Below are 24,634 nucleotides of genomic sequence, written 5' to 3' on the forward strand. Positions count from 1 at the left end.
CTTTGACCCCCAATGTGATTGGATGCGTGTAATGTTGTAATTCATAATACGGCCCGCGTGTTGTGCCTTCATCCCTTTTATTCTTGTTGTAATTAGATTATACTCGAATGTAACTCGAGTTTCTTTATATTTTGTATTGTACAAAATTAGAAAGAGTTAGTCTTCTGGAAGACGGGTGAAAAGGAAGGAAGGACAATAACACACGACAACCAAGGAAGCGCTTGGAGAAGCGGCTTAGACCTAGGTTGACTTATCGCTCTTCTCATTGGCTTGAGAAGATCGTAGTTTATGGGGGCCATAACCATGTCACGTTTAAACTTGTGTATATGTTGATATATGCCATTATGTGCCATGATGTATGTGATGCATGTGTAGCTATCGTAATTAGGTCATTTACATATGCCTACCAAAGTTTGGTACTCACTACTTGTTAGGATGTATACTAAAAGCCTAGCTTTTGGTATAAAACATTTATCTAGAAATAAGAATCACATTGGTCAAATGTCTATATTTGTGATAAATGTAGTTGATCAATTAATTTATATTGTAGATAACATGGTGTGTGGTGTCACACACAGAAGATCATGTTATCAGTACCTTATAAATTATAAACAGTAGCTCACGACCATGATGGAAAGGAACAAACCATTGGAAGGTCGTAGTGTAATTATGTGTTAGTTTATCTTAACTATATAATTACACTAGTACACTAAGAGTGTATTGAGTAGGACCATTAGAGGTCATTTTTTTTATACTGACTTTATAAAGAAACAAAGACCTCAGTTATTATGGAAGTGTGTGCTCTTAATCCTAATATAATAACAAGCACGTATATTTGATATTTATTTCTTTAATTTATCAATGGGTGAGATTTAGTTCGACAAATCAATAAGCCCGATAAGTTAGAAAATGATATCATTTATAGTGTGTGTTGTTGATTATAGAAGGAAACTGTGTCCTAGTAATCTATGTTGAGAATGTCCCCCAAGAAGAGCTCATAAGGATTGACATGTTAAACCCTGCAGGTAGACTTAGTCCGACATGACGATGAAGTTGAGTGGTACTACTCTTGGAGCTAGATATTAATTAAGTGAGTTGTCAGTAACTTACTTAATTAGTGGACATTTGTTATTTTAAACACAGGGAGACTGACACACTCATAATAAGAAGGAGCCCAAAATATAATTTGGGATTGGTGCGGTAGTTCAATAATAGTTCTTTAGTGGAATGAATTATTATTGATGAAATTAAGTTGTGTGTTCGGGGCGAACACGGGATGCTTAATTTCATCGGGAGACCAAAACCAATTCCTCCTCTCGGTCCCTATCGTAGCCTCTTGTATATAGAGATTTATACCCACCACATACCCATCTTCTTACCCATCCAATGAGGTCGGCCAAGCTAGCTTGGAACCCAAGCTAGGGTCGGCCAAGACCAAGTGGATGAGCCATGTAGGTGGCCGACCAAAGCTTGGGTCCCAAGCTTAGGTGGCCGATCACTAGAATATTAAAAAGGATTTTTATTAAAATTATTTCTTATGTGGATATCATGATTTTAAAAGAGAGTTTAAAAATTAAAAATTTCCTTTTATAGCTTTCTACAAAAGATTAAGAGAAGAGATTAATCTCTTTCCTTATTTGTAGTTTAAAAGGATGGTTTTAATTTTTGGTAAAAACTTTCCTTATTTGTAAATCATCTACATGTTTAAAAGAGAGTTTAAAATTTGAAATCTTTCCTTATTTGTTGATTAAAGGAGGATTTTAAATTTTAAGAAAATTTTCCTTTTTAATCATGTTCATGATTTAAAAGAGAGTTTAAAATTAAATATTTTCTTCTACAAAAGATTAAGAAAAGATTTGATATCTTTCCTTATTTGTAGATTAAAAGAGATTTTAATTATAGAGATAACTTTCTTTTTATCCACATGTTTAAAAGAAAGATTTTAATTTATTAAATTTCCTTTTTATAAACCAATCATGAAGGGATAAAAATTATTAGAGAAATTTTTATAAATTTCCGGAAGCAAATAAGGAAGTTTTAATTGGTGTTTAAAATTTTATTTGCTTGGAGATTTTATTTGTTGTGGTCGGCCATTGTAATTTGAAAAGAGAAAATTATTTTAATTAAATAAATTTTCCTTTTCAATGGCAAAAGAATTAAGGAAGTTTTTATTAAATTTTCCTTATTTGCCAAGACCAAGGATTATAAAAGAGGGGTTAGAGGAGGCTTTAAGGCTAAGGACTCTATTCTATTTTTCTCCCTCTTTTCCTTGGTGTGGTGGCCGATCCTTCCCTTTCTCTTCTCTCCTCTTGTTGTGGCCGAAATCTATCATCTCTTGGAGCTTGGAGGATGTGGTCGAATCAAGGAAGGAGAAGAAGGAGAGAAAGCATGCATCCCTTGGAGCTTAGTTGGTGGAAAATTCTTCATCCTTTGGAAGTTCTTGTGCTTGGCCGAAACTTGAAGGAAGAAGAAAGAAGGTGCCTAGGTGGTTCTCATCTCGGAAGATCGTTGTCTACACAACGTCCGAGGTTAGAAGAGGAATACGGTAGAAGATCAATAGGTCTTTCTAAAAGGTATAACTAGTAATTTTTCTTTCCACATCATAATAGTTATTTTTGGAAATAATACTAAATACAAGAGGCATACGATTCTAGTGTTTCGAATTTGTTTTCGATATAGTGTTCTTTTGTTTTTCATTTCCTTGTGATTTGATTGTTCTTTTCGGTTGACCTAAAGTTATTTTAGGAAATTAAATATTAGCTTTCCTTAAAAGGTTTTGTCTAGTCGGTGGTGGTTGCTCCCATATCCAAGAAGGCCATGTGTCTCGCCATCCAAGATGGGAACCAATTTTGGAAAGTAATATTTAATGGAATTAATAACTTAGGTGATTTAGATCAAACGTGTTAAGTTCCGCAGGAGATCCAAGTCAAAACCTAAAAGAACAAATAGATTAAGTTTTGGATCAAACATGTTAAGTTCATCCAAAATTTAATTTAAAAGAACACATGGTAGCTAGGAAAATGTTCAGACCTTTGACAAAATTTTTATACAAAGGAACCTCTAGGTTTTCGAGTAGCAACCAACAATTGGATCTTAGCTGGTTTTGCCTCGCAGATTGGTATTAGTTTAATTATGCATATGTCATACATAATTTAGGCAAATTAATAGTATAACTTTGTGGATGCAAGATCCAACTATTATGGCTTTTAGTTATTATGTGTGTGACCTGGACATGTCAAGGACATTTTATTGTGTGTGCATGATTGTATTAAATACAGCAGAGGCGTATTGAGTTTTATTAGGATTTTATCTTTGATCTAGTTTACATGTACATTCCTTCGAGGAATATATGAAATGTAAAATTCTATTTATATCATGGATCGAATCTTGCAAGACGTGGAACCTTTGAGGACCAGAGGCACAAGGAGCAAGATGGATGCGACAACTAGACCCTGGTGGTGGTGGCCAAAGATGGCAGTAGGTAGGGACACACTGAGGACAACAATAGATAAAAGTCATAATAGTTGAAAATTAGTTTTCTATTTATTGCTTTTATGCCGTGTTGTGTGTGCTTGTATGCATGTTAGGTAGACTAGCATAGGCAAAATTCCTCACTTTAAATAACTAAGTGGAGAGAGATTTATTTTAAATAAATTCCACGGTCTCCATTATTGGTTTATAAGTGATGCAACAAGCTCGCGGTTGGCTCTGAGTGCCCTCCATATCGATGAGCTTGTTTGTGGATCACTAGATTAAACTTCCATTTTGGATGACTATAAGTTAATTAAGAACGTGTGATCTTCCCCATCGGAAGGGACATAATCTTATTAATGGACTTAGTGTCAAGTAATGATATACACTTAGGCACGCCTAATAGTATCCTCCCATCCGAGTCACCGCTATTATTTGTGTGTGAAGAAAATCAACTATTAATTTGTCAAATAAATAGGTTGACAAGATAATAAAATTAAAACCCCTCTTACAAATGTTTGATTTTATATACGCCCACACTATCGTGACATACAAAATTCACTTGTTTAAGGTAATTTTATTTGTCATAAAGATTTATTGACAAGATAATTAATGGGTAAACCCTCCTCTTAAAAATGTTTAAATTTGTATACGTCCACACTATCGTGGTATGCAAAATTCATGGTGTTTGAGGTGTTGGTGAATTTAAATAATATTGTTTGAGGAATCAATGTTATTTTAAATTCAAAAAGTTTTGACCAAATATTTGATCAACTCTAGAATATAAAACATGGTTGAAGCACAATTATGGCAATTTTCTGAAGCCTTAGATTGGTGGGACTCAAAGGATGTTGATTGTTGATGCTACTCAATAGTTCAGACCTTTCCACCTACAGAAAACTAATCCATCAAATTTCTTTATAGTTTATTTGGTCAGCATAGATCAGACTATACAAAAGAAAATGTAAGCATGCATATGATGATATCTCCATACCCATGCCAATCTCCAGTGATCCCTCCTCCATGTCGACACCCTTCTTTTCGCCCATGCTTGAAACCTGACAAAGTTAAGAAGCAACAGCTCTTATCATAACATTTATTAAATGCAACCATGTGTTTAGTATCCTATCACACACTAATAGACGAAAATAAGTTTTGTTCTGGATTATAAAGAAAATATAACAACATGGAGACCTTTCGGCTTATGCAGTCAACTTATTATGATGACAAAAGAACTAAACGTTGAAAACTTTTTAACTCAACTGTCAGCACAAGATAGAAATTTCAAGAATAACAAATTACATGTTCTACACGAAAAGAGGAAAAGGGGACCAAGCCGTGATCTGGGCTTACTTCTAGAATAAAAATAATAATAACAGCAAAACTCAAATTCTACTGTCAACGAGTTCAGCTTACACACGTGTGCGTACATGTCTCAGCCAAAATCAAAATTGAAGAGCTCTGCTAATAGTTATCAACTCAGATTTCGCTCTCTTACCTCCAAAAAAAAAGTCCTCAAACGAGAGATATCGATCGAAACATAGCACCATAAAGAAAACTAAAGAAGAATTGGCATATGCAGATCCAATAAAACGATATGCTAGGTCATTTTCTCTTCTAAAACTGGAATCAATCCATTAATCCGATCCGCCAAACCAGCAGATCGCTCAAACGTATATATGGCTACAAGGATCACGAATCGGAGGGACAAGGAGACGAGATTTCCTCTGAGAAGACCGATCAGAAGCATACCTGAGAGTGGATCACCGAAGGGGGTGAGGGGGCAGAGCAGTGGGCGAAGAAACAAGGTGGGAATCTAATGAAATCCGATAAGGCCAAAGCCTAACCGATCCGGGCATGGCCCGTGACAAACTGAAACCGAGCCGGGTCCAGTCTGGAAGACTAAGAAAATGGACCGATTGAATCCGAATACAAACTGAAACCGAGACGGGTCCGGTCTAGCAGCCGGGTCTTGGGACTGGTTGACGGAACGCTGGGACGAGCATATTGTCACAATGATTCGAAAGCTCGCGTTTGATTCTCTAGATAATAGTAGTACAACATTACAACCTCCCCGTAAAGTCAAGCAAATTCTCTCGCGCACAACGGTTGAAATCTTACCTAATGGGTTGCTCGTACTTTTAGATTTTCCTAATAGATGAATTAAAGAAGATCGTCCGTCTCCAAAATTAAAAATTAATACTGACTCAAGTAAATTCTCCCACCCAACGAAGATTCGAATCTCAGGACCGTCAAAAAAAAAATCACCATCATGTTCAAATTACCAGGACAGCTAGACTACTAAGCTACTGGATTACTCGTGCTTTCAGATTTATCGTCCACCTCCCAAATTAGTCGAGTAATAAACATTCTAGATTATAAATAATAATAATAATCATACAAGAGAAAATTTAAATATTTATTTATGATATACAAATTTTTTTTTTTTTTGACTATATTAAGTTATTGAAACAAAATCCCTCTAAATTAAGACAAGCCACCCAATTGATAAAATGACCTCTAATTTGTTGGAATTAATGAGCTGTTTTTTAAAATTCAACTTTTTTTTTAAAAGGTCAAATTTATTCAAATCTCAAACAACTTTTTTTTCTTTCACATTTTAGAGAGTTTAAGACATCATTGGATTAATGCATTCTAAAAATTTAACCAAACAACTTTTGGCTTAGTCAAAATAAGTCTTCAGTTAGGGAGGCTCAAATCATGAGTTTGAGGATATCTCCTAAATATCATTATCCTGTCTAAGATTTGAGTCGACGGATGTTGGGGATGTGGCACTCTCCATTGTTTCTAACTGGTGTTTTAGATCTCCGGCGAACCTGTAATTTTAAGATTATCTATGTTAGTGGTTTATTATACTGCACACCCCGTGTGCTTAACTGACACTATCATGTGGTCTGGTACCCACAACACGCGGGGTGCAGCATAAGTATTCATTATCTTATAATCATTTCTTATGAGTTTTCCTCATATGAAATTAGGAAAAAGCTAGGCATTTATGCTTATTTTGAATTATAATAGTTATTGTGAATAAATTTTATTTATAAATTCATATATTGACATCATTCGGCAATGTGTCAGACTTCTTAATTTAAAAGTTTTCCAGTCTACGACACTCGCACTGAATAAAACCCCACAAGATAAGTGTCATTTGTGAAAGTAAATTCTTTTTCTTTTTCTTTTTCTAAGGAGGTAGAGACAAATTTTTTTTCTAGTCTACTATATTTATCATAGTTTATAATGAAATAAGAAAGTATCTATCACAAATGCATGAAAAAAATCATTTCTACTAATTTGAGAAGCCATTTCCCTTGAATGTTTTTTTTAATTTTTTTTACCAATATAAATTTTCCCACTCACCGTAACTTTATATTACATCAAATACAAAAAAAAAAAAAAAAAAAAAAAAAAAAAAAAAAAGGTACACTGTCTGTGCGCAGCAAACGCGCTGAAGGTGCCCTGACCGTGAATGTCAGCAATAATAATAGACTCGAAGATTTTTTGGTTTCTCAAAAATATACAAACAGAATCGAGTGCACCAGCAACTTGTTCACGCAGCACCAATGGAGTTTCAGATCTGCGATAGGAAATTAGTGTGCTGCCTCTCTACTGTAATACTGATCCAAGGTCTTTGCAGGAATACGGTGGAGAAGCTCGCGAGGGAAAATGCGTAGTAGAGTCCATGCGAGGTCAAGGGATTGGAAGATGTTACGTGTGTCGTAGGCCCCTTGCGAGACGAATTTCCTTTCGAACTTGTCAAGGAACTCCAGGTAGAGCTGCACCGCAAGGATTGCAAAATGGTAGTGTCATGTTTTCGCATGAAGACCATACGAAACAGAGGAAGGGGAGAGAAATACCAAATCCTCAGATGAGAGAGCCTCCTCTCCCACCACTGCTTTCATTGCTTGCACATCCTTTCCAATGGCATAGTTCGCATAGAGCTGTATAATGAAGGAAATCAATAGAATGAATTGAGATTCAAATGCAAAAAACATAAATGTAATCAGTGTAAGAATTTACGCAGACCTGGTTAGAAACATCCGCATGATCACGACGAGTCATGCCCTCACCGATAGCACTCTACAGGGAAATTAATTAAATAATGAAAGGAATGAAGAAAGAGTAAGGATTTCATGCTATCAGGAAACTAACTTTCATCAACCGAGATAAAGAAGGGAGAACGTTGATTGGAGGATATATCTGCAAAAAAGAAAAGAGAAGTCAGTTAAATCCCTATGACAAGAGCTACACTACTGATCCGTTAAGCTAGAAATAAATGTACAATGTAGACATTTAAATTACCTGGCGATTATGGAGCTGCCTATCGATATATATTTGACCTTCAGTGATGTAACCAGTAAGATCAGGAGTAGGATGTGTTATATCTATGCAAAAATGCAAAATTTCAATCCCGACTCTCTAGTTTTTCTACCTAAAGATACTGCAAATGAGAGAAAGCACAGAAGTTTCCGAGATATTCAAAACATCATGAAAATGTAAAGTATAATCTCTTAAATGTGGCAAAGGTGATTCGCTCACTCCAGCGCCCCCGCCAACCTGTACCTGGGCCAACACGAAGGAGGTAAATCACGGGTGACTATTAGTCATTGGTGCAGTGGCCAAGTCATGGGAGAAGGCATGCTCGGACATGCTATTTCGACCCCATGACCGAATGTGGCAACACCCTATGCCTCAACTACCGCACCGTCCGAGGGGACATAGTATAATCTCTTCAAGATATGGCATTAGGATTATTTGCAAGAAATTTACTAGTCTAAACTTGCATTTGGGAAGAGAAGGATTCTTAAGCTACCAAATATTTAATCCTATACATACCATCATTTGGCATGGTTAAGATGGGTATCTGCGTAATGGAGCCTTTTCTTCCTTCTATACGTCCAGCTCGCTCATATATAGTTGCCAAATCTGTGTACATATAACCAGGATAACCACGTCTACCTGGCACCTCCTCTCGAGCAGCTGATACCTAAAACCATTAGCATAAAGAGAACCTTTACTCATCAATTTAGTTGCATAATAGCATTGGAAGGGTTTTAAGACAAAATGAGAATTAATAAATGTAATTTGCCTGAACACAGACAAACTAGAGCTTAGAAGTGCAGCTTAATTGCTAGAGAAAGATGAAATAGGGAGTGAAGGCTTTTGCAAAGAATGAAACTCCACCAGGACTACACTTCAGAAGGCTGAAATTTGCTATGCGGAACCAATGTTTCAAATGTGCAGCTTCATATTCACCAGGAAACAATGGTCGATACAAGTGAATGAGACAATGAAGAGCTGGCCAATTAGCCAGAGATGATAAACACAACAAGAACACTAAACATCCTGAAACATGAACTTCCAAGAAAAATTTAATAAGTGACATAGCATGAATATTAAACTGGTGACTGGACTCTACCCATTCATCATACGCCATAAAAATCCTGATTTTTAAAAACAAAAGGAAAATTTTCAGAAACTTTTTTTGATAGAAAGTTTAACTTTGCACTTTATAAAATAATTTTCAAAAAATTCTATCTAGTTTAATACTGTTTAGATGATTTTGTATGAAGAGACAATAACACAAACCTATTACAATACAACTAGCATGCCATTACATGGATTGCCAGTTCATCATCTCAAGGGATTAACGAAGAATAAAACAACACACAGTATTGCTTAAATAACATAAACAATTCCTTTTGTAAGTAAATTCTTTAAGCATGCTACATACATTCTAGACATGATATATAAAACATACATATAGAAATAAATTTGATGATATAAACAATGTTGTGAACATTCAGCATGAAGAATTAGAATGGAGTTTTACCTCACGAAGTGCATCAGCATATGAGCTCATGTCAGTTAAGATGACAAGCACATGCTTCCCACATTCATAAGCTAAATATTCTGCTGTTGTGAGAGCAATTCGTGGAGTGATGATGCGCTCGATAGTGGGGTCATTTGCCTGGACAATATATTCTCCACTTGTTTATTCACGTTAATCATTGGCAGGGGGGAAAGATACAGTAGCATAAGGTAATTATATAAATAGTAAAGAACCTACCAAATTTAGAAAAAGTGTCACTCTTTCCATAGAACCGTTTTCCTCAAAGTCACGCTTGAAGAACTGTGCAGTTTCCATGTTAACTCCCATGGCAGCAAATACAATAGCAAAGTTGTCTTCCTCACCCTGCTGATAGAAAGAATAAATATATGAATAACTATACACACCAAAGTAAGAAAGTAATATGGTTATTGCAACTGATCAAATCACCTCCTATATTACCTATACATGTAAGTTAATTAAATGCGAACAAAAAGGGTAATCTTCTTAACTGTGTGGCAATGCAAGTTATACTCGTTTAACAACTCATTAATTAAGGATATGAAAATAAGCATAATGATTAGTCCCTGCATGTTAAATGAATATCTAAGCATAACCAACTTTTGAGTTTGTTCAATCAATAGCCTAATCCTAGACAGCTTAGGAATTGTCCAACCCAAACACCAAGGATATATCTACAGAAACTGAGCAACTTATTTTGAATCATAAGTTTCATGGCAATGGTAATCAAGGACTATAGTCTATTAGGCAAAACATTTATTTTCTTGACAATAAAGAAAATACAGTGTACAGGATTTCTTTACAGTGTCAATAGGACTTAATACTTAATTAGGAAATATCTTGTTAGTTCCATCAAAAAATCAACAACCAGAAACATGGGTGTATTTGCATATGCAGTGGGGCATCTGTGGTGGGAATATTTCTTAGTTAAGTCTATTATGTAACATGGGTGTATTAGCATAAACATGTCGGCGGTAATGTTTCCAGAAACAAATTTTTATGTACCCATGCTATAAACCTAAAAACATTGCTCAGAAAAAGTTATTTCAAGTCTTACTCCTAAATTAGTCACCCAAATGATCATAGTACTAGTAGTTAAATAAGATCATTAGGGTTGTGATACCTCCAAAAGATTGTCAGTTTTTTCTAGACGTTTCACAAGGCCAGCCTGACGACAGATCTGAGCAGCTATTTCATTGTGCGGGAGACCAGCAGCAGAAAAGAGGGGGATCTTCTGCCCTCGAGCAATAGAATTCATAACATCAATGGTTGATATTCCAGTTTGAATCATTTCTTCAGGATAGGTTCTTTCACTAGGATTGATGGAACTTCCTGGAACAAAATGTCAGTCATTGAAAGTTAGTAATCCTTTTCAAGGAAAGAATTACTGGACTGTCAAGGTTTAAAAGGTAAAACCATTTTTAATATCAACTCACCGGATATATCTAAATATGCCTCAGGCAAAATAGGAGGGCCATTATCTATAGGCTTTCCTGAACCATTAAAAATGCGTCCAAGCATATCAAGAGATACAGGGGTCTTCAGAACCTGAATTAATAAAAAATATTATGAGGTAAGCCCAACAACACTTGAAAGTAGTGAAAGAGTAAAAACTAATCAGAATAATAAGACTACAAGCTACTAAAATTTTCAAATGTGGATAGAAACTAAAGTTGAATGGTTGTTGCACATCCACTTGACATAACAACGTGACATTAATATGAGACAAATTAAAACACAGACTATGGAGGCAATGTTGCAAGAAGATATGCCCCCAAGGCTTGGTTGAGTTGGTCACCACACAATTCCCAGCAAAGCAGGGAGAAATACCCTCTCATGTGGTGGCCTGCATAGTTTCCTGATTTACCTCTCTACAAATGGTTGTGGGCTGGACGTGTGGGGCGCCTGGGTCAGCGTATGACCTTTTGCCAAATGTTGCAAGAAGATACAAGTACAAGCAGAAGATTCAAATTGACACAACTACTGAATAAATTATTTTATATTAATTCCAAGCAGCATAAGAATGTTTGAACTTTTAACTAGATTTACAATTATAAATTTAATTTTTGGAAATCTTAACTAATTTTACATGGTTTGATATAGAAAAATCATGTCTACGTGTTGTGCACATTCTTCAAGAACTAATAAGTGCAGAGCAATAGGAATTAGTTGGTAGGGTTGAGTTGATCAGATTTTGTGAAAAACCCAACACAGTCTCATGGTTCATGGGAAATGACCTGATAGAATAGTCCTGAATCAATTTTTTTGAAGCGTACAGAAAGTTTTAATTATTTAAACTTCAAAATAAAGTAGGATGAAGTTGTAGCTTTGGTCATATGGTGATTTTTTTCTTAAAATCTCCAGGTTATTTTTCAACTTATATATATAAATACAATTTATATTCTATAGAATTTTGATCATGATAATTTTTTAAGTTTTTCTAGATCATGTGAAAATTTGACCCCAAAAATCAATCTTATTGAAGATAAAATTTGAAAGCAACTAGAAGAAAATTCTAGGATCTGAGAACAAAAAGGAATCGGGAAGCAATTTTTGAACTCCATAAAACATCTAGAACAAAGCTTGCTCTAGAAATTCCAATCCATTAAATTGATTCAACTAGAAAAAGAGCATATCATATGTTCATAAGATAAATGTTGTGTGTGCCACAAGACTAACACAAAGTGATTGACATGGAGAAGCCTGACATGGTAGAAGCCTAACATATTTGGACTTCTGCTTTTTTTTTGTTCGACTTGAAGATATAGCATCATGCATAGATAGTCTGAAATGACTGTACATTTTAAACCTCATGAATGGAAACAGAAACAACATGCTCTGATTGCACAGTAACTCATGTGAAATAACTGGAAATAGTATGTTGAATTAAATTCAAGCATGAAGAAGAACATGTTAGTTAGTGCATAAAACTAGTCACCACACATAAGGATTTGCAACCTTCTATATTTACCAATCTCAGAACTCTAAAAGGAATATATCATGCTAAAACATATTAGTTTATAAATATGTGCGTGCAGAAATTTCATACAGGAAGGTCAAAAAATATCACCTCGCCAGTGAATTGCACAGTGGTGTATTTGTTGTCAATTCCTGAAGTTCCTTCAAACACCTATACAACATAGTGTGTAAAAGAAGATACAATTAAGACAAGCTTTTAAAACAAAAGTACTTCTAGATGCTCGATATCTTTGTTGAATTCTAAAGCAAGAACAAAATGTGTTATTTTTTACCAACCAAAAACACGTGAAATTATGCAATTTGGATATTATATTATAGCCTAAAGCATTGAAAAACAATAAAAAGTATCGGTTTTCATGCAAATAAAAATTCCATAAATCTTTGGAATATGAAGTTAAAGGAAACTGTTTTCATTATTCTCTATCAAATAATCAAATGGCTCAAGCAAAAGTTCTAAGGTTGCAGACAACAACCCAAATCCTGCAAATACTTCACCCAGGTGAGGAATTTTCAATAAGGAATTTTCAAATTTGCAGGTTTAAAGTAGGAAGATTCAAAATTTACGAGTTTTGGAGGTCTTAGAATTTGTAAGATATATTTTGATCAAAATTATAAATTATTTTAATAGAAGGTTATTCGTTTACCACCTTGAAAGAGACCACAATTCCCTCTTGTTTTCTTACTTTTAAGTTAATAAAATTTGAGTTCTCTTCATGAATTTTGGATCCCCCTTCCTATGTTTCGTTCATCTTTATTGTTGCATCAAGTGATATCAAAGTCAAACTTGGTTTGGTACCCTGTTCTCATTATTCATTTCCGACACAATTACCCTATCCCTTTGAGCCATTATGCTCCCGACCTTCGAGAACCTGTCTTTCTGATCTATTCCCCGATACACTGCATGAGGCCACCTGCACCATCTTGTTCAGAACAACATCCCTATAAAACTCAGATCCTTAATCCGCCTCCATCACCTGCACTATCACCTAGTCATGTATTGTCAAACATCCAATTGCCGCATGCTAAAGACAACATCTTTTAGTGATGCAGCTGATGTAGGCTGCCATGCATTCTCATGCCAACAATTGATCCTCCATCACACAATTCACAAAAGGACCAAAAAGAAAACATAGATGCAATTATTCCTTTTATTTATTGGAAGAGAGGACCAGAGAAAAAGATAATGCATAATTATGTTATGCTACTTGAAGATCAAAATTCAGATGATGTGACAAGAATTTCTTATTCATTAAAAAGAATGCCCAAAATGAAGATGTTGATAAATCACCTCGAGTTGACTTCTCTTTGGTAGGGGAGATATGATATAGAAAAATTAAGGGGGTTTTAAAATTGAAACTTTGAAATTTTATATGTTTGAAAAGTGGTAACATTTTACTTTGGTTAAACATGGCAACTAGGCTAATTGGATTCTTCTTTAGGGGGATAAGTTATTTTAGGTATAATTTATTTATTATCTAGGTTGTAGGGAAATTATGCTTATTTCTTCTAAGCTTGGTCATGGTTAACCCTTTAAAAGAACACAACCGTTCTTGTTATGTCATCTTTCAATCTATTTAATAAAATTTAAGTTCTCTTCATGAGTTCAAGTTTCTTCTTCATGAGTTTGTTTTTCCTACAATTTTATCACAAGGAATTCTCCAACAACAACAGAAAAATAATAAACTTTCCATTGTAGTCATTTCTTTCTTGGTTCTTGAACATTTGGGAATCTTCATGACAAAATATATAGATACGTGCTCAACATTTTTATAGCCCTGAAGAAATAACAGGAATCACAAAAGTGACATTTGACAAAGTGTTTATACATTTATACAACTTCCTCAATTTAGTACAGATTACATAGTTTACCCAAAATACAAAAAAAAAAAAAAAAAAAAAATCGATTGATTTTGCAATCTGTCTTCGTTGTGAATTTCTTACTGTGATCTAGAATAGTATTAGTCAATTTCTGCCAAAATTATGTAATTCATAATGTAAAATATCCCTAGGTTCATAGAACAAAAGACACAAGATAAGATCTAGTAAATTATTCTTAGTTACTCTTAAAACCTATTTCCTTACAGTTCCGCAAGGAGAAATTATTTAGTGATTAGTCTGTTCTATTACCTTCAACTATTCTGACAGATCTTAACACTTCGAATTTTATCTTAGGAGCTAATCTGGTAGTGCACAAGATGTGTACAAAGATATGACAAAGAATAGGTAAGGTATCAAAAACTGATGAGGCAGAATTATCTTCAAGCCTTCTGCAACTCAAACCAAACAAGTGAGGAATAATGGATTACCCAGACTTGATTGACAATAATCATGCAGAAAACTGTAAAGGAAAAAATGGCAAGTTCTCTTCATATTTTAAATAGGAAGAATATCTAAAATCATTCATACTTGCACAACAGCTTTTTCACCATCAACTTCCAGAACCTGACCACGTCGAATAGTGCCATCTCCTAGTCGGATATTAACAATCTCCTGGTACTTGGGACCCTAAAAGGCATTTGTAATAATGAGAAAATGAAGTCTGGGAAACAAACTATTGGAAGTTAGTGTACATTTTCATAATGAAAATTGAAAATACATCAGAGGTAAAGACAATGTAATACCTTCACTTTATCCAAAATAACTAGTGGTCCTGCCACTCCAGACACTGTCCTGTACTCTATCTCACCAAAAAGAAAAAGAAAATTAATATGAACTTCTAACACATTTTAATGTTACAAAAACTCATTGACACTTGAAAGAGTCATGAAATCATTACCAAAAAAAAAGTGCCATAACAAGAACTAAGAATAAAGCCCACTACACTTCTCTGTGTCATTAATAATAAAAAAAATCATAGAAACTCACAATACATCAATGTAATTTTTTTTTAAAAAAAAACAACTGCTAGAAATGGGTTGAAAAGTTCAGCATAATTGCCATTCTCATGCTTAAGAATGAAAATAAAATATAAAAAATCCATTTTGAGTTTTGATGAATTAATCTGAAGAAATCCAACTAGATTTTGCATCAAGTATTCAGCTGAATCATCTTATAAGCCAAATAATTGTTAATTCAATTTTTTTTTACACATATTGCATCTCTTTAACGTAAAAAACTAAATAGTTTATTTACTTCTAAAAATAAGACTATAATAATTAGAAAATGAATTGAATTAAAAATTCTATTGCATTATATCACACTGATATGCTCCACATATGTTAAAGTGTATTGAAATGAATTTAAATGGATTTTACTCATTTAATCCCTACACCATATCTATTAGATAATTGAATTAAAAAAAAATTCTTAATAATTTTTACTTAAGAGTATATTGAGACCAATTTGTATAGATTTTAAAGATATGATTATAACACTTAGATAATTAATTAAATTAAAATTTTGGAGAAAGAAACTACAAAAAGTAACAAAGATTACTTGAATTCATCTTGACATATACAATGAAATATGCTAAAACATGTAGAATGTCAGCATAGTAGAATCCTCATTAACACAATCAATGTAGGTGGCACATAAGAGATTAACATGGGTACATTTTGACTATGTCGCTTGGCATGACACATGATTCCAAAACACAACTTTAGTAGACCATTCATCCTCAATTTGATAATGTAGTTTAACCCTACTTTATTTTTTTCCCCTCAATTCCACTATGCAAACCAATAGTCAAATAACCTAGTCAAAGCATGGTAAGCTCTAGACCAAACTATATGCATACAACTCTAGCATGTATATCATCACTGAAGCACAATTATTAATTCCCTGAATCCTTGGACTGGTGGGACTTTAAGGATCAAGCTCAAACAATGTTGATTGTTGATGCTACTCAATAGTTCAGACTTCTTGATATCAATGGAAAATTAATCAATACAAAAATACCCACCAAATTTCTTTAGTTTATATGATCAAACAAAGACAAGTTCAAAAGCATAGATCAGATGATCTTAACAAAGGAAAATGTTCAGCTAGTATAAAGTCAGACTAATGATGATAGCTCCATACCCATTCCAATCTCCAGTGATCCTTCCTCCATGTCAACCACCTTCTTTGCCTCGCCCGTGCTTGAAGCCTGAGGGAGTTAATAAGCAACAAATCTATCATAATTTTTAGTAAATGCAACCATCTATTTAGTATGACTAATACACTAAGACACGTTTTCCTATGAATTATAAAGAAAAATATAAAACAACAGCGCAGAATGGACCTGGAAGCCAAACCGTGATCTAATTCGAGGCCTTAATTTCAAATTTGAAAAACAAAAACTCAAATTCTAATGCCAAGAAATCTAATCTACTAACGGTAATCAACTCAGATTTAAACGAGGAATATCCACCAAAATATAGCGCCTTAAAGAACTAGCTAAGCAAGAGTCATCGTATGCAGATCCACAGTAACGATAAGCTAAATCATTCCGTCTACCTAATATCAATAAAACAAAAACAAAAAAACGATCCGCCAAACAAGCAGATCGCTCCCAATCAGAAGCACACTTGGCTACGAAGATCTCAACAATCATAAACCAGAGGTCAATGAAACGAGATCTCCTCTGAGGAGACCGATCAGAAGCACACCTGAGAGTGGATCGCCGAGGGGATTGAAGCGGCGGAGAAGTGGGACGCGACGACGACGAAATAATTAGGCGGAAATGAACAATTTCATCAAACTTCTCCCACCGCGGCGATGGTAATCAAATGGGCAACGATATGGCAACCGATAGCCGTCCGATCGAGAAATTCAAATCAACCGATGGCATTTGTTTGGTTGTAATATGAAAATAAATAATAAGTTTCAGCATGCATTATTGCTTTTTTTTATCGGGAAAAGAAAATAAGTAGAAAAAATAATTAACAATAAAAATTCCTTCCAAATACTTTTTGTGTAGGGTGAAAAATATTTATTAAAAAAAACACTCATTTTCATAAGATAAATTTGATTTCTTCTTAAAAATTTCTCTTCAACATTTTACATTTTACTCCCAAAGAAATAAAAACATATGTACTGAAATTGTTGATAAAACAATTTTGATTGATTGATAATTTCAAAAATAAAAAGAAGAAGAATATCAGCAGTGGGAAAATTAAAAAATATTTACCACAAAATTATGAAGATCATGAAAGCTATTAAGCTAACAACAAATGCAAGTTAGCGAGCAATTTTGTATAAATTGTTCCAAGTTATACTCATCAAATATGAACAATAAACAGATTATTAAACAAAGAAAACAAGCTCAAAGACAGATTGAAACAGTCCACAGTACTTGAGACAACAATGATACCAATGGAGCGAACTAACTCGAGGAAAAACAACAATAAAGATGACAATGAACTTGCTCTGTGTAAACTATTTCCATGAAGCTTGGTACAACAACCTATACGATACAACATATGGATTTATACATTCAGGGGGATCACTAAGCGAACCCTATAAGAATATTATGAAATGAAACGACTCAATTATCAAAACTGGAGAAAAAGAATTGGAAGCCATAACTATAGCAAGAAAAGGAACGTTATATACTGAAGAAACAGAACCTCAGGTGAGCTACTCTTCTATAGATTGAGAAGTAGACAGGGCTCTCTTGTTTAATCGCTCCCTGAGTTGCCTGATCTTCGCATCCACCCTGGCAGTAAAACCAATCTTGGTCTTCTGTCTGGCCTTCGACTTTTCTCTCTTCCACATACATGCGTCCTCGATGTCCTTCTTATAATATTTGATTTCCTGAATGACATGCTGATCCTGTGGGTTGAAGGCCCTTTGGAACGCCTTGTGTGTCAGATATGGAATATTGCAGGCGGCTGTGACTATAATCGTCGCGATCCAAAATATTGGTGCTGGTCCAAGAGCCTCCAAGAGTATCTGATAGGCATTTCCAGAGATTGTTGGCGAGGACATTCCATAGGCAACCAAGAAGAGGTACCATGTAGCAACACTGCCCCACACGAAGAGATGCTGGATCCATGTGAAGTGGTTCATAATAAGGGCAATTTGCACATTGACAGTCCAAATAATTGAGGTGAACATTGTGGTTCCAACGACAGCCATATCTGCGGTCTGCCCTCCTGAGCGAAATGCCTGATGGTAAAGCATCCCAATGCTGAGGAAATATATGGCAATGGATGTATATAGGCCATTGAACATCCATCCGATAATTCTGTACCAATCAAAAAATAGGTTCTTTTGCCCTTGTTGGTACAATGCTGGGAACTGCAAGACAATAGCCATTTATGCTGTCAAACAGGTTCAAGCTTGCAGTTGTGAATCAGAAAAAGTTTGCAAGTTAAGGATAAAAATGTTAGATAGAGAAAATTGCTCTCAAAAGGAAATTCAGAGTACTAGTATTTCTTTATCTGACACTAGAACATGGAGAGCATATAATTCTAGTATAAGAAAATAAATTCACAGGTATACCTGCAAGCAAACTTCAGAAGAGACGTCTTGCTCAAATACACCCAATGTAATGACTGGCAATGAAGTGAGAACAACATTGAATAGAAGCATATACCAGTCATCATATACTGACTGCCCAGAGAACCCCGTATATGCCTCAAAGAAGAATATTGTGAGCCCAAATGCTATGTTTTTGTAGAAGAAATAGCAAATCTGGGGGGAAAAAATGCTAAGTTGGTAAAGAGCACACTCTTGCAGTAGAACAGGTACCTAACAAATATTATTAAGTGCAAAAGTCCTAGGATCTCACCATGAGTGCTATTCTCTTGTAGCACCAGTGACCATGTACAACAAGAAGTCGTTCTAGGAATCTAAACTGAGAAATAGAGAAATCACTAGCCATAACAGCCTGCAAAAAGTCAAGTCATGTAAGTTCAGAGATTGTTAAATCAAGCCCACCTTTTGGTAGCTCAGACAATTTTGAAACAAGGGACCTCGTAGTTGCTGATATGCAACAGTTTATTATGTAACATTACCCACCTGCATCCCTTCTACACCACTTATACCTACACCAATATCAGCCTCCTGAATCATGCCCACATCATTCGCACCATCACCAATGGCCAGAGTGACTTTTCCAGTGCCTTCTTTTACTAACCTAGTAACCTGAAGCGAGAAAAACAATGAAAACCTGCAACACAATTTCTATGCATGTAAAAGTCAGCCAAATGAGATAAGATACCAATGCTTTCTGCTTAGGAGAGACACGGCAGCATATGACAGAAGCACAGTTGACTGCGAGATTTAGAAAATGATTCTTCATATCATCCTCTAGGGCATATGTTAGTGTTTTTCCATCAATTATTAAAGCAAATGCTTCATACGGGTCCTTCTCCAAATTGATCATTTGCGAGGCATTAGTTATTTGCATCAAAAGGCTCTCTTTAGCTGCCTGGTCAATCATCAAATATAATTTACAGCCTACTGTCAGATGCTTGTTCACAAATCAGAACACTTAACCTAACTCAATTTTTTTAAAAAAAAAACACAATTTTAATTGAAATGTTAAAGATCTACCTTGTTAGCATCCTGTGCTACCACATTGTTTATGGTGGATAGACAAATTTGTTTCATGCCTTGCCTAAGCAAACTGCAAGCAAATCTGAAAACAAAAAAAAATAATGTCAACAGAATATTTCTTTGTGAATACAGAAGACAAGTCCCACAATTATGACATGTGGTTTTAAGTAAAACTAAATGTTATAAAATGTAACTTCAATATCAGAAATGATATTAAAATTCCGAATTTGGAATTCAACAAGAATAATAAAGATCTAATTGATAGAAAAAAAAACAAGGGAGGGGCCAGTGAGGAGTTTCCAAATAATTTTGTGATTTTCATGCATCTCTTAAATTAAAAGATTTTTTATAGGTTATAAAATGCCATACCTATGGCTCAAAGCAAATAGAAATATTAGGAAACAACACATAACAAAAGTGAGAATGCAAAGGTGGATGTGTGGAGTACATGAAGGATAAAAATAAAAATACTAATTTCTGATAGCAACTTGACGTATCCGTAATAGATGATAATATAAGAGAAAATGAATTAAGAGAATGTGGAAAAAGTTCAAAATGAATAATAATTCTCTTACTAGACAAATTGAATTGATAGGAGTTGAAAAGTAAAAAAGGTATAATAAGACCAAAGAAAACTCTGAATGGAATAGTTAAATATGATTTAATACAATGAATAATTACAGATGATATATCATAAGTTCAGCGGATGAAAAATTCATGTAGCTGACAGCTAACCCCAAATAGGTGAGTCAGCATACAACCCCAAATAGGTGAGTCAGCAGGTGATGTAATGAACATAGAAGACTTATAATATACTGTCACTTAGGTTAATGCAAGGAAGACTGCATATACATACCCGATATTAATAGCAGTTTCAATCTTATCACCTGTCAGCACCCAGATCTTCAGACCAGCCTGCGCTAATTTGTCTATACACTGAGGAACCTATACAGGATAGAAGCAAATTAACAGAGGAACTTGAAAAAAAAAGGAATGATATAGATAAAAGAATACCCCTTTCTGTAATTTATCTTCCACGGCAGTTGCACCAACAAGAATCAAATCCCTTTCCATTAAATCGGAGATTCGCTCAACTTGAGCTTCTCTATCAGGTCCAATAGTAGTTTTTGCTTTTAGAAATTCTGCATTCCAATCAGAATACTCAGATTCATCTAGCACCCTATATGCCAATGCTAAGGTTCGCAAACCCGCTTCCCCATATTCTGTTAAATGCTTGTTTGTTTCACTCTCATACATTCTTCCATTTTTTGCCAGTCTATCAAATATGATGCTGCTCAACAAAAATAATTTAAAAAAAAAATCAAATATCAGTAACAATTCAATTTGTATTTACCACCTACATTAGTGATTTCAGATCTGACTAAAGACATAATTCACACAAACTACATCTCCAGTCACAAAAAAAAAAAAAAATCCTTTGTATAAAAGGTAGACATACCTATCAGCACCTTTGCAAAGAAGAAAAATTTTCCCACTTGCATCACGCACAATTACAGACATTCTCTTCCTTTTGCTGTTGAATTCCAACAGATTGAGAATCTTGAACTCCCTATGTTAGAATAAAATATCAAGTTGCCAAGATCTTCATAAAAAAAGAAAACTTGTTAATTAAAGCATGCCAACTGAATTGTTACCTCTCAATAAGATCTTCAGAAGATGAATATTTCTCCCTAATGAATACACTAGATTGAGTCCTCTTACAAAACTCAAAGCCAAATTCCCTGGCAGCAACAAGAAATGCTGCTTCATCTGGTGACTCTGCTTCATAAGTAAAGCCACCAGTTTTCTCATCTGGTTCAGGAATTGCACTGTGACACAATGCAAGGATCCTGAAGAACAGAAGAATGGTATCAGCTGTGGGTTCCTTAGCCCAATTTCCATGCATAAGCCTGTCATCTTCAAAACTGAAACCTTTAATCGTAGGTTTTCTTGGATTATCACTTTTGAAATCTATCTCATGATCCAACTCAACTTCATATGACCCATAAACACCTGCATCATCTCCAGTAGCTTCTGATTCCATATGCTTGGAAGCTGCAATTTCCACTTCACTAGAACGCACACCATAGGAAACACCAGCAATTGAACACTTCAAAAAGTCCATCTGATTGCAGGTTAAAGTTCCTGTTTTATCAGACAATATTGTATCAACTTGCCCAAGCTCCTCGTTCAAGTTAGAAGTTCGTGCCTGTGCATGATTTCCTGTATCCTCGTCATACATGAGGATATCTCCATTAATGAATGTGGCTTGTAAGACCTTGACAACTTCTATGGAAACATATAGAGAGATAGGTATCAGATATCCATAGAGAATAAGAGCTGTGACCAGATGGAGGAACCCAGAGAGTGCTGCTCTATCTGGATCATACAAGCTTGTCGTCTGATCTGGTTGCAAATACCACCAATTCGGCATCTTATTTTTGGTGATTATAGCAAACCCTATTGAGCTAATCACTGAAATGAGTACAAGAAGTGTAAAAAGAACATATATGATTCGATCCATTTTCTTCTCGATCCTGCTCCTCTTAGAAGGTGACTTGGTTGCATTTTGCATAACTTTGCTATCATGACCAGCAAAGATAACTACTCCATAAACATAATTAGTGTTCCTTAACTTTGAATCTCTGAGCAGAATATGATTTGGCTCGAGTGCAAAGACTTGTCGTTCATAATCAAAGTTACCAACAAAAGTGTATAGATTGGGATTTGGGTCTTCACACCTTATAGTAGCAGTAAAGTCCCTGAAAGCCTCATCATCATCCAAAGCTAAGGTCACTTCCAAAGATCTTTTGACTTTCAAATTAGTTTCACCGTCCAAATTCATTGTCTCCACATAGCAAATTCCATCCTCATAGCTCGACGATAGCAGAAGCAAGTCAGCTGGAAAAAATTGGTCCTTCTCAACCTTCACAACATCTCCGACACGAATATTTTGCCACTGCTTGTGGTCAAACTGTCCCTCCCCCTTGTGAACATTGACCTTCCGCATATTTACTTTCATGTCTTGCATAAATCTCCGCCAATCTTCCAGTGCCTCTTTTGCCATACTCAACCCTACAACGAAGGCTAAAGGAGCAATCATGCTCACCGGAGTGAAGGGGGAAACAGGGGTAAGAGAGAGGGCCGCGGCCAAGAGAAAATAGATGTTGGCTACTCGGCGGAATTGTTCAAATAGCGCTTTTGGAAGGAATGTGATGACATTATACTTTGTGGTGGTGATGTAGTTGCTAGAATACTTGAAGGGCTTCTTACGGTGGAGCTGGGGCTGGTTGCAGTGGACAGTGCGGGAGTAACTAGGGCCTCCTTGGAAGGAAGGTTGCTCGTCATCTAGCACGGTGGGCCAGAAGCGGGCAAAGGTATAGATCTTGCTCCATCGTAGTCGATCCCTTCTTCTTCCGCCTGGCATCACTAAATTTCTTTCAGCTCAAGCTAAGCCGTTCCGTCCTTCAAATATGGGAACTTTCTCCTTAATCTCTAAAAACAATATGGCCGACACAGCAACGAAGAAAATTTGCAGAATGTATTGTTGGGACGGAAATGTTCCAGAGATTATCTGAGAAATTCAAAAAGAAATGAATTAAAAGCAACTCAGAACGCTGTGTTAGTCATTCAGACCCGACTGAAAACGATCAGATTTGGACATTCCAATTGCTTAACAGCATCGATTTCCAAATCGGACTTCATGTTCACTGGCCCGACAACAAAACTCAAAATTTTGTAGCTCGAAGGACAAAACATCATCGATCTGCAAGTTGGACGAACAACTCGCCCCGGGATGGTATCATCCCAAATCTCCGCCAGTAAGAAGAGAACATGAACTGGACGAAGACCACGAGAGAGGAAGCCAGAAGAAATAAGAGATCTAAGATTAAGCCGAAGCCAGAGGAGGCTAAACCGCACCTAGAAACGTCTTCAAACTCGCCGCCGAATTGACCGTGAGGTCGAGCGCCGCGCAGATCTCCTCCGCCTCCACCTCCGCGATCTACCAAAGGGCGACGAGAAATCGATCGAAGTACCGTAGCTGTGCAGAGAGACGGAGATCGAAGCACCAACAAAAGAAGTTATATCCTCTCTCTTTCTCTCTCCGCGTGTCTCTGGAAGCACGCAGAGGGGGACTAATCTTCGTCTTCGCAGATTTTAAACAGCGTATTAGAGCCAGTCTAATACTGTAATTAATGGATAAACGCAGGCCATTTGAACACGTATACCTTCCGAACACCCAGTCTCTTTTACGGAACCCGGGTCTCTGACTTTGATCCAATCAAAACACGGTAGCTTCTGAGTAGTCTTCTGATGATTAAGGTGAAGCGGGACCCACCAGGACAAACAGAGGTGCCACGCGTGACGGCGCTGACGGCCTTGCCATCGCCAAGGCGGCCCGCTACCGCTAGAATGAGACCTGACCGGTTGATCCGACTTTCGAAAGTGACCAACGAAACAAAATCTAAAAAGATATTTATGGACAGAAATTCAAATTATTTAATAAAATTATATTTTATGTCGATAATAATTTTATTTAAGGATTATATTTTAGTAATGGTCAATTTTGATTAAATTACATCAAATTATTTATTAAAAAAATTATATCGAGATTACTCTTTTATTAATTTATTTAAAACTATTTTGACTTAATTAAATTATTTAAATATTATTATATATTTTAATAATCCAAGTTTTTTTTTTTCAATTTTCGACCTGTGTTATTTTGATATTTACCAAAGAACGTACTTTTTTTTAAGTGCATTTCCTATTTTATCTTCCTGACAATTTGACTTTTTCTACCGTTTTTCTTTTCTCCATTGTATTTCT

At 35.5% G+C, this 24,634-nt stretch overlaps 2 protein-coding genes across 3 annotated transcripts; both read right to left on the reverse strand.

The window, feature by feature from the left end:
* Nucleotides 1-6,800: 6,800 nt before the first annotated feature.
* On the reverse strand, nucleotides 6,801-17,034 carry LOC121991834 (V-type proton ATPase subunit B 1). 2 transcript variants are annotated; one of them, XM_042545892.1, is made up of 15 exons: nucleotides 16,909-17,034; nucleotides 16,340-16,406; nucleotides 14,941-14,996; nucleotides 14,726-14,824; nucleotides 12,411-12,470; nucleotides 10,777-10,888; nucleotides 10,464-10,672; nucleotides 9,560-9,685; nucleotides 9,323-9,460; nucleotides 8,326-8,476; nucleotides 7,792-7,874; nucleotides 7,642-7,689; nucleotides 7,516-7,569; nucleotides 7,347-7,430; nucleotides 6,801-7,265 (listed from the first exon to the last, which is right to left on the reverse strand). In XM_042545892.1, exons 2-15 carry the CDS (start codon nucleotides 16,368-16,370, stop codon nucleotides 7,080-7,082), a joined length of 1,437 nt encoding a protein of 478 aa, XP_042401826.1. In that variant the 5' UTR covers nucleotides 16,371-16,406; nucleotides 16,909-17,034; the 3' UTR covers nucleotides 6,801-7,079. The 2 variants fall into 2 exon arrangements, with proteins under 2 accessions (XP_042401826.1, XP_042401825.1); XM_042545891.1 differs by having other exon boundaries at nucleotides 9,560-9,688.
* A 618-nt stretch (nucleotides 17,035-17,652) lies between these two features.
* LOC121991835 (probable phospholipid-transporting ATPase 4) lies at nucleotides 17,653-23,951 on the reverse strand. Its single transcript, XM_042545893.1, has 11 exons — nucleotides 23,726-23,951; nucleotides 21,460-23,378; nucleotides 21,264-21,374; nucleotides 20,819-21,095; nucleotides 20,661-20,749; nucleotides 19,802-19,886; nucleotides 19,467-19,676; nucleotides 19,265-19,390; nucleotides 19,035-19,133; nucleotides 18,746-18,937; nucleotides 17,653-18,541 (listed from the first exon to the last, which is right to left on the reverse strand). Exons 2-11 carry the CDS (start codon nucleotides 23,229-23,231, stop codon nucleotides 17,879-17,881), a joined length of 3,624 nt encoding a protein of 1,207 aa, XP_042401827.1. The 5' UTR covers nucleotides 23,232-23,378; nucleotides 23,726-23,951; the 3' UTR covers nucleotides 17,653-17,878.
* Between the last annotated feature and the right edge of the window lie 683 nt (nucleotides 23,952-24,634).

Source organism: Zingiber officinale, chromosome 6B (assembly GCF_018446385.1).
Source record: "Zingiber officinale cultivar Zhangliang chromosome 6B, Zo_v1.1, whole genome shotgun sequence".
NCBI classification, from domain to species: Eukaryota; Viridiplantae; Streptophyta; class Magnoliopsida; order Zingiberales; family Zingiberaceae; genus Zingiber; species Zingiber officinale.

Coding starts and splice junctions, on each gene's coding strand:
- LOC121991834 (XM_042545891.1), bottom strand. CDS start 16,370: ATGGAGGAAGGATCACTGGAGATTGGAATGG. Junction 10,889..12,410: donor CTGTGCAATTCACTGGCGAG/GTGATATTTTTT, acceptor TTATTAATTCAG/GTTCTGAAGACCCCTGTATC. Junction 7,875..8,325: donor CTTAACCATGCCAAATGATG/GTATGTATAGGA, acceptor ATTTTTGCATAG/ATATAACACATCCTACTCCT.
- LOC121991835 (XM_042545893.1), bottom strand. CDS start 23,231: ATGCCAGGCGGAAGAAGAAGGGATCGACTACGATGGAGCAAGATCTAT. Junction 19,677..19,801: donor TAGCACAGGATGCTAACAAG/GTAGATCTTTAA, acceptor ATGATTGACCAG/GCAGCTAAAGAGAGCCTTTT. Junction 19,391..19,466: donor CTCCTAAGCAGAAAGCATTG/GTATCTTATCTC, acceptor TTCTCGCTTCAG/GTTACTAGGTTAGTAAAAGA.